Source organism: Silene latifolia, chromosome Y (assembly GCF_048544455.1).
Source record: "Silene latifolia isolate original U9 population chromosome Y, ASM4854445v1, whole genome shotgun sequence".
Classification (NCBI taxonomy): Eukaryota; Viridiplantae; Streptophyta; class Magnoliopsida; order Caryophyllales; family Caryophyllaceae; genus Silene; species Silene latifolia.
The window spans coordinates 348238436-348249086 of record NC_133538.1 but is presented as its reverse complement, the minus strand read 5'-3'; the positions used below and the strand labels follow the sequence as shown (position 1 = coordinate 348249086).

The window sequence follows — 10651 nt, the reverse complement described above, 5'->3', positions numbered from 1 at the left end:
TACTTTCGTCAACGTAAGTCGTTTAAGTTCTCAACTCAAGGATGCTGTCGTAAGGGTGACACAACGGTGTTGTAATTGCCGCTCAAGTAATCACTACTACAAATACAGGCAACCACAACGGCCCTTTAACAACGCTTATTCACGAAAATCATCAAAACACGTTGTAGAATTTATTCCGCGAATTTTACCAAACTTAATTACAACGGTTATGTGTTGTTAACCGTTGTTATTGGTTTTAACAATGGGTCATACTTAAACAACCGTTGTTAATGAAAAAACTAATAACAACGGTTAAATTTTAACCGTTGTTAATGGTTTGGCGCCAAATTAGTGAAAAGTAATCACAACGGTTATATTAGAACCCGTTTTTAATACTTTTTAACAACGGTTGTAGACTCAATAACCGTTGTTATTAATATTATGAAAATCTTAAGAACAACATATTGCTTTATTCTGCTATACGCTACAAACACAAACACAAGCTAATACTGCTACTATATCATCCTCCATTCCTCCCTGATCGTCTCTCTGTCTTCATCTCCGTCACTGTTGTCACGTCTTCTCTCCCTCATCGCGCGTGTTTATCAATCAGGTATATATATGTTTCTTAGCAACGCTTATAACTAGATATAGGACTTTTTGGGTTATTATCTAATTTGTTGATAATTTAGCTTAATTGCTTTCCTGAATTTCGTTTATTTGTTTGCCTATTATTGTATTTTCTGAATTAGTTGCCTATTATTACGAATGTAGAATAATGACTCGAACTTGGATGATTGATGCAAATATGAGTGACCGCACCTACAAGGATGGTTTAGCTGAATTTTATGAATTCGTTTCGAACAATTTGAAAGGTTCTTCTAGTATTGCATGTCCTTGTGAAAGATGTGGTAATATTAGCTATATGGCTTTTCCGGACGTTAAAATACACCTAGAAAAGTGGAGATTTAGTTGATCCTATACACTTTGGATTTTTCATGGGGATACATTAGAGGAAGAGAATAACTCTGAAGAAGATGATGCTGAGGTACCCGAAAGGCTAACTGATGATCCTGAGTTTGCCGAGTTTTTTGAGTTGGAAGAGTTGGAAGTAGAGAAGTTGAATGTTGGGTCTATAGATAATGAAGAGAATGATGATGAGTCCATTGCTTTTGAAGATGTAGGTGATGACACTAGTAATTGGGATGACCTTAACAACATGTATGAGAAGTTGTGTGAGTCTGAAGCACCTCTTTATCCTGGTTGTAAGTTCACAAAAATGTCGGCTGTGGTGAAGTTGTATAATATCAAGGGGGCAAATGGGGTGAGTGACACGTGTTTCACTAGTTTTTTAGCCTTGATAAAGGAGTTGCTTCCTGATGGTAATGTTCTACCTGTTAAGACATATGAGGCGAAAAAACTAATAAGAGGAGTGGGTATGAAATATGAGAAAATACATGCATGTCCAAATGATTGCATATTGTATCGGAAATTATATCAAAACTTAACCAATTGCCCTAAATGTTTGGAGTGGCGTTATAAGGATAAGGAAGGGATCTCGGCTAAGGTGTTGTGGTATTTTCCATTGATACCAAGAGTCATAAGGATTTATGCGAATCCCGATGATGCAAAAATGTTAACTTGGCATGAAACAGGAAGAATAAATGATGGAAAGCTAAGACACCCGGCAGATGGTAAGCAATGGAAATCGTTCGACGCTAAGTATCCCGAGTTCGGCAATGAACCTAGAAACTTACGTCTAGCGCTGTCCACTGATGGAATGAACCCACACGGAAACATGAGTAGCCAACATAGTACTTGGCCAGTAGTGTTGGCTATTTATAACTTACCTCCATATGTGTGCATGAAAAGAAAGTATTTGATGTTGTCGTTGTTAATTTCCGGCCCTAAACAACCTGGAAATGATATAGATGTATATTTGGAACCTCTTCTAGATGATTTGCGATTGTTGTGGGATAGTGGGATACAAGTATTTGATGCATATAAGAACGAAACTTTCAATTTGAGAGCGATGTTATTGTGTACAATATCTGACTATCCGGCTTATGGCGACCTTTCTGGGCACACAGTTCATGGGAAAGAGGCTTGTCCATTGTGTGGGGAGGATATCGAGTCTGAATACTTGAAGTCTTCTCGTAAGTATGTGTATATGGAAAATAGGAGGTTCTTGTCTCATGACCATTGTTATCGCAAGATGCAGAAAGCATTCAATGGAAGACAAGAACTTCGTCAACCTCCTAGAATTTTGAGTGGGCATGAAGTTTATCAGAAAGTAAAGCATATTGAGATAGATTATGGGAAGAAGAGAGGCTCTAAATTATCTACTCGTGGGTATAAGAAAAGATCTATATTTTTTGATAAACTTCCATATTGGCCGACTGGAGGTCGAGCATTGCCTCGATTTCATGCACATTGAGAAAAATGTCTGTGATAATATTATCAATACCCTTCTGAATGTTCCTGGTAAAACAAAGGATAACGCCGCAGCTAAGGAAGATATGAAAATGATGGGTATTAGGCTAGAGTTGGCACCACGAAGAGAGGTAATCGTACATTTTTACCGCCACTTTTTACCCTTTCACGGAATGAGAGAAAAGAGTTCTGTGCATGCTTGAATGGAATTAAAGTGCCACATGGTTATTCGTCGAACATCAAAAGCCTAGTGTCGATGCAAGACCTAAAACTCACCGGGTTAAAGTCACATGATTGTCACACTTTGATGCAACAATTACTACCTGTGGCTATTCGTTCCATTTTACCTGAAAAGGTAAGATATTCTATAACTAGATTCTGTCTCTTCTTCCAGTCCATATGCGAGAAAGTCATCGATCTCGATGACGTGGATTCATTGCAGGACCTCGTTGTAACCTCTCTTTGTCAGTTGGAAATGTATTTTCCACCCTCTTTCTTCACTATCATGATTCATCTGACCATTCACTTGGTTAGGGAGATTTTGTACCTTGGGCCCGTGTACTTGAGATACCAGTATCCTTTCGAAAGATTGATGAAAGTCTACAAGGACTATACATCTAATCGGTATCGTCCGGAAGGTTGTATTGCTGAACGCGCTATTTTAGACGAAGCTCTTTCATATTGTTACGCTCATCTCTCCCCTGAGGAGTTGATTGGCGTTCCTAAGAATCGTCATAGTGACTGGATGACCGGAAAAGGTATTAGGGGCCGGGTTGAAAAAATTGTGACACGTGAAATGTTGCATTTCGCACACATGTATGTGCTAAACAACGAAGATGAGGTGCAACCTTATATTCAACAACACAAAGATGAGCTCAAATACGATCACCAAAACAAGACCGAGAAGTGGATTGCGAACGAGCATACGAAGACGTTTCCAGTGGTTTAGGAATATTGTCTTACGATGTATCGATCAAACTGGTGATGACATCTCTCCTAGGTTACTACGTCTTGGTTTAGGTCCAAATGCCAGGGTCACCTTTTACAACAGTTTTGCCATTAATGGATATACTTTTTACACCCGCGAGCAAGATGAGGTGAGCACAATGCAAAATAGTGGTGTGAGTTCTGAATTTGAGGCAATGCACTTTGCTACTTCAAAAGATAAAAAGCCTATTTGGGGAAAATGCCTTTATTATGGTGTTATTCAAGAAATATTGGTACTAGATTACATTGATTTCACAATGCCTTTGTTTCGATGTAACTGGGTTGATAACAACATCCATTGTGTCCGAAAGGATAAGATGGGATTTACGTTGGTCAATCTGGGTAAGGTTGGCAATAATAAGGATGATCCTTTCATAATGGCATCCCAAGCTAAACAAGTGTTCTATGTCACCGATCCTATGGATAAGAAGTGGTCTCATTGTCTTGTCTATAAGGAAAAGAAGGAGTAGTCCATCCGATAATGGTGATGATGATCAGGATGTCGTTTTTGAGGGAATGGATCAGTCTACCACTGTATCTTATTTCGACGATGTTGACACTGATCATGAGGACACTGAAAGCATCTATATGCGTGATGACCATGGTGAAGGTATTTGGGTTAACGAAGAAACTATGACATCCAAGAAACGTCCCCGATCCTGAGATAGTTCATCAGGACACAGTATGCATGCATGCTGGTGTAAGTTGTCTTATTTTCTTGATCTTATTATTAGATGTGGATGCTGGTGTTGAAATTGCTGAATAATGTTGCAGTATGTATTGTTACAGGTTTGGACTGTAATGGAATTACAGTAATTTAAAAAAAAAAAAGAGGTTCAACAATAACAACGGTTATATTTAAATTACCCGTTGTTAATACTTTCAACAACGGGTGTAGTACCTCTACCCGTTGTCAATTATTTTTTTGACATATTTCATTTTGGCGCAAATTTGGTGAAAATATATTACAACGGGTATATTTTAACCGTTGTAATAAACTTTTGACAACGGTTTACTTTTATTGACCCGTTGTTATTAACATATAACAACGGTTCTTCTTTGAGCACCCGTTGTCAATAGTTTGTCTTAATAAAAAACTAATATAGAAACCCATACAGCATGCCATACACAAACACACACAACATTATTATTAGTTCAACCGTTGGTATCCTGAGTTAATTCTTCTCTCTTCCTCGCTTTTTACATTCTCGTCGCCGCCGCGCCCGATTTCCGGCCCGATTCCGTTGCCTTCCCTTATCATCCTGCTCGTTCTCTTTATCATCATCAACAGGTATATTCACTTTAATTTTGTGTTTCGTCATTAGGGTTTTAAGACGATCATCTTGTTTCTTTTTCATGCATCTGTTTGTTTTTCGTCTTCTTTGTTATCTTTATCATCCCGCATCATCTACTTCACTCCTCTTATTAGGGTTTAGGATTTTAGAAGCTCAATCTGTTGTTTTAAATTTTCATTCCTATTAGGGTTTAGGGTTTTAGATAATACTCTGCATGTACGTTGTTAAGTTGTTCATTTCCAGCTATATCATTCATATTTGGGTTTTAGGATTATCATGGGTGAAAAACGTAAAAGAAGTCAAAAGAATAATGAGCCTGGTGATAATAAGCCTGGTGAGAGGGGTGCTACGAAGTGCAAGAAAGTCCTTGCAGCTATAGCCGCTAAACACTGTTCCAAATAACATGGAGTGAGATGGGTTTCCCCTCTTGGTCCAAATGCGGGTCTTTTCTCGAGTTGGATTGGTGCTTGCACAAGACAGTTTGTGCCTATCCATTTAGATGATGTTAGAACTTTGAATCCAAAATTGGCGGAGTTATACTTGGCTCGTGTAAAGGAAGGCTTTATTATACCCGATAAAAGCCATGATGAGTATTTAATGCATAAGGCAGCGGATGTCCACGGGCAGTGGAAGTGTGGCGTTGCTAGGGATTGGTTGTATGTGGACAAGGCAACGGGGAGATGCGTAAGAGCCCACCGGAAAACAAGTGTCCCACCATCAAGCGGGAAGAATGGGATCTTTTCAAAAGATGAGAACTACGAGAAGTTTCAGTTAAATATCCTCGCCTTTTAACGATTTACCTATCATTTTTTAATTAATGAGTCCTTTATATAATCTTTTTATTATCTCATCTACTTGCGCTTTTATATAATTATTTGAAGGCCGTTAGCAAAAGAAATCGTGCTAACATTTCATGCAAGAAGGGGAAATTCTATGGTTCTCGAGGCGATTCTGAAAAGATAGAAGAGGACCTCGTAAGTAGCATGCATTATTGCCCTGTGAGACTTTATTTTTTTAATCACACTTGGACTTGCATTGATACACATTTACGTGTATAAATGTTACCATGTTAATGTGTAGGTGGCAAAGGGAGTGAAAGAGGTGGATCGGCATGTAACTTATAAACATGGGCACACGCCTAAAGGATCCCGGTCGTCGCATGACAAATATGATGAGGAAGTTTTGGCCAACATAGTAAGCATTATTTTATTAAGACGAGTTCATTACTAACTTCATTATTTTAGTCACAAATATAATTTGAAGTTTATTTAATATATTATAGGATAACGTATTGAAAGAGGTAGAAGAAGGGAAATTCACTCCCAGTGGTCGTAATGACGTTCTTGCTAGAGCGATCGGCCGACCCGAACATCCAGGTCGTTTGAGGGGCGTCCCGTTACGAGGTTGAGTAACGAAATATTATGGGAAAACTGCCCAGATAAAGAAGAAAAGGAAGACTAAGTCCGAGAACGCCGACATGGTAACATTTATTCTATTATTTTCATTTAAGTTCAATTCACATGTTATTGTTGGGATAAAAATTGCCGACACATTACATTCTTGGCAAGCGACTTGATTAATGGCATCCGTACTACTAAAGCTGAATCTTTGGAGGTAAGCTTTCCGAAGAAGAAGTGAAGATGATGGAGGATGTCATTTCTAAAGGGGGTAATAATAAGGTACAACAGATTGGTCAAGAGGCCGCTACTACCTTGGCAATACATGAGAAGGAAGTATCGGTCAACGAGATTCAGAAAGGATCGGTACCTAATAATGCTTCGAAGTTGTAACAACTAAAGCCGATCAGGTACCTAATACTTCCTTATTTTTCTTTTGTTTTTTTTTTTTTGGTAAGATCAGGGGGTGTGTTCACCGCCAACTTCGACATGGTGCCATTGAATTGGTTAATTTTATTAGGTAAATAATGGGTCCGAAAAGGAGATGCAACTTGATGAAAAGACGGTGATGGAAAACGAGATACATCCCCTTCAAGTCAGTTCCCTGTTTTCAGTAAGGTATGCATGAAGTGTTTAATTAGTTAAATTTATATGAATGCTGAAGTTTGTGCAAAAATCGGCCTGAGACAGAAAGCGTTTTTGCAAAATCTTTTGAATGCTGAAGCGTTTTTGCAAAGATATAATAATGTATGTGTATATTCTTCAGGCCGTAAACAAGAGGCCAGTTATTCTTGCTGACCCTAATAGAATCGAAAAGCCACATGTGCGTGTTGGCCGGGGTCTCGTAGAAAACAAATCTGCAGCAGCGGAAACTGTAGTTCATGGCGAAAAACTTTTGCCGAATCATAGAATAGTAGAGATAACTACAGTCAATCCAGGCCATGAAAACTTTCAACTGCCTGTCCCAGTTCGTGACGACATTACCATTCTGGGAGATGCGCTTGGAAGTTTCATCCAATGGCCTGATACTCACATCTACTTGGCGAAGATATCTCCGCCGCCTGAGCAGCGGAAAGCAGTTGGGGTTAGAAGAAATACCTTTATATATATATATATATATATATATATATATGTTACATTTTTAATTGTTGAATGTTTTTATATGTTAAATTTATATGTTATTTTTTTTTTGTAGGGAACAAAAAAGGCGGCTTTGGCGGATAAGCCTAAGTCCACAGACATGCCAACGACCTCGACTTCACAACAACTTGATGAGGTATTTAATTAACTTCTCCATTTTTTTAAAAATTAACCTCGCTCCCTTTATTTATATTTTGTCTGTATTTATAAAAAGCATGGTAATTTTGTGTAGGGGACAAAATCAAAGACTCATTCTTTCCCGGACCTGAAAGTTAGGACTTTAAACTCCACACAATATAAAGGGAAGGATTACATGCAAAAAGTAAGAACGGTGACGATGATGAGACTGCATGAGGAGGCTGGCCATCGCATAGCCACCGAGCAAGTGATAGTTATTCCGCTCGAGGAGGATATTCTAGGGCCGAGCGCGCCAGCGCTATATCATGGGATCTGCTAGCCGTATGGGCTGGCCTAGACCAGATTGGTATATCACACATATTTGTTTGGATGAAGTAAGTTTCTTAATAAATAATTTCATAGTCTAATATTCTGACTACTAGATAGTGTTTTAAATACCGGAATTAATACCGTAATAATGTAGGATATTGAAATTGAGAGTGATCCCCGAGAAGAATATTCCATCTGATCTATACGGATTCCTGTGCCCCTATGTTTTATCTTTATTTATTCCGGATTTCTCGTTCGAAAAATGGGTAGATTATATTGCTCAGCAATTGGCGACAACCAAGAAGCTGATTTTTGGCGCTTATAATGAAAAAGGGTAATAAACAAATTAATATTACGTTTCCCCCTACAATTGCATTTTCATACCTAATATATGTACTTGTTAATAATGATGATGTCTCTTGATGTAGGACTCATTGGGTGCTAGCAGCCATCATGCCGACAAGGAATAAAGTTTTCTGGTTGGACTCTTTACATCATCAACCAAGCGAGACTTTTAAGCACTTGATTAATATGTAAGTTTATAATACTGATTTATTTATAATAACATTTTCATTTTTTATTTATAGAAAAAAGTTCTTTCATATTTTTGCCCCTAAAAAAATTAGTTTCTGCCTCCTTTTTTATTTTTTAAAAAAAGGGCCTTTAAGAAGAAAAGAGCAAACGAGGGATTAACCCACGGAAGATTCGATGTTGGCCCTGATTTTATTACGATAACAGGGGTACGTGCTCAAATACAATAACATTAAGTGCAAAATCTGTGTTTAATACTAATACAATACCTAAAGTTCAAGATTCTGATGTGAGCCTTCTCTCGTCTGTTTGTTTTTATGTAATAATAGGCCCTCGCCAGCCAGATAGCATACAATGTGGATACTACGCTTGTCGGTTCATGTTGGAGATTATTAGGCGAAGATATCTCGTTATTCCAGACAAGGTTAGTAATAATTTAAACATGTGTTTATTACTTTTTTTTAAATTAGAGCTAATGTTGTCTTGCTTGCTGCTATATATACCATGATGTTGCTAATGTTGTCTTGCTTGCTATATATACCATAATGTCTTCTCTTTGTTTTTTCCGCAGATGCAATCAACCCGTCACAACAATGATTGAGCGGACTCAAGTGTAGATATAGACGAGGTAAGAGACATGTGGGGCAACTACGTCTTAGAATATATTTAGAAATGCATGATACTCAGAGTTTAGATCAACTTATTAGTAAATTTTTTGTTGAAGTTAGGGAATGATTAGTTCATGTAAATTCAACTCCTTGTAAGTATATATATATATGATGCAGCTGCTGTTGTGGTTGAATTGAATCTATTGAGTTCTGATGAACCCAGCTGTGATTTATGCTGGTGCTGGTATATGGTGCTGCTGACATATGCAGGTTTTTGAATGGCATGAAACAAATTTATTTTTTCAAAACATTAGGAGTTTGTAATAAAAACGGTTACTAAAAAAACCGTTGTGAATACCTTTCACAACGGTTAATAAAAATAACACCGTTGTGAATAACATTCACAAATACCCGCAAGATAATATTCAACAACGGGTATTAAACAAAGAACCGTTGTTAAAAGTCTTCACAATTTTGGAGCTAAAATTACAACAACGGGTATTAAACATAGAACCGTTGTTACAAAAAATTTCAACAACGGGTATGTACCATAAACCCGTTGTCAAAAGACTTCACAATTTTGGAGGGAAAGTTACAACAACGGTTATACATACGACAACCGTTGTTATATTATTCCCTCCAAAATTTTGAAACACTTTCCACAACGGAGAACACCCAACAACAACGGCTTTTAACCGTGGTGAATACTTTAGACAACGGTTTCACTAAATAAGCAAACCGTTGTAAATACCTTCTACAACGGCCGCTTTAACAACGTCCGCTTTTTTATTTTACAACGGTTTTTACCCGTTGTTATAGGCTGTATCTGTAGTAGTGAATACTCCGTATATGTAATAGACAATGCTTTTTGTGGTAAAATTGAAATGGCATTTTAGAATTGAATCCGTTGTAAATTTTATAATGGATGGATTGATGTTTTGTGCATAGTTTGTTGAATTTCAGGGGCTGTTTTTTTACTTTTATTGTTATAATTATCTCACCCATTAATCACCCGATCCACCCGATTCATCCGCGGATGATGGATGGGTTGGATTCGGGTGAGGACTTAATCGGGTGACGGGTGGGTCGGGTGAACTAGATGGAGTCGGGTGATGGATTCGGGTGAGGCTCCACCCGATCCGAAACCGACCCGTTGACATCCCTAATTGAGTCACTAAGTCTTCATATGGGCCTTTGGATGAAGGGGATGGAGGGAGGAGATTGCATCTCAATGGAGGGCTAGAAATGAATCCATCTAATCTCCCTTCCTAATTATTCCTAAACTCCTCCTAATTCTAATCCCATCTCTTTACCCACTCCCTCATCCCTCACTACTCATTTAGCTTCACACTTTCATTTCCTCTCATTCTCTCTCAATAACAAAACCAAAACAAAACCAAAACAAAAAAAACCCAAAAAAAAAACCCTCACTCACCCAAACACCACGACCCACGGCCACCACCACCTCAGCCCGACGACCTACGACCATCACCAACAACAACCCTCCTGACCAACCACCACCACGACTGCAACAGCCGACAGCCGACCACATCCACCACCGCACTTCCCTTCTCTTTTTTCTTGTTTTTCTTGTTTTTTCTTGTTTTTCTTTTTTCTTCTCTTCTTTTTATTGTTGTTGACAAGCCACCATCTTTTTCTTGTTTTTCTTCTTTCTTCTCTTCTTTCTCCAAACTCACTGTGTTTTGTGTTTTTTCTGTTTTTTTTCTTTTTTTTTTTAATCATTCCATTTTTTGAGATCTGATTTTTAAGATCTTGTTTCATATTTTCGTTTTTTTAAAGGTTTTTTTGGTTGTTTCAATACTTGTGGGTTTTT

General features: G+C 38.0%; 1 protein-coding gene across 1 annotated transcript; it reads left to right on the top strand.

Moving 5' to 3' along the window:
* Positions 1–6836: 6836 nt before the first annotated feature.
* Positions 6837–7688, top strand: LOC141631589 (uncharacterized). Its single transcript, XM_074444240.1, has 3 exons — positions 6837–7175; positions 7287–7367; positions 7464–7688. The coding sequence occupies exons 1-3, from the start codon at positions 6837–6839 to the stop codon at positions 7686–7688; spliced, it is 645 nt and encodes a 214-aa protein (XP_074300341.1).
* The last annotated feature ends 2963 nt before the right edge of the window (positions 7689–10651 follow it).

Coding starts and splice junctions, on each gene's coding strand:
- LOC141631589 (XM_074444240.1), top strand. CDS start 6,837: ATGTATGTGTATATTCTTCAGGCCGTAAACAAGAGGCCAGTTATTCTT. Junction 7,176..7,286: donor AGCAGCGGAAAGCAGTTGGG/GTTAGAAGAAAT, acceptor TTTTTTTTGTAG/GGAACAAAAAAGGCGGCTTT. Junction 7,368..7,463: donor CTTCACAACAACTTGATGAG/GTATTTAATTAA, acceptor AATTTTGTGTAG/GGGACAAAATCAAAGACTCA.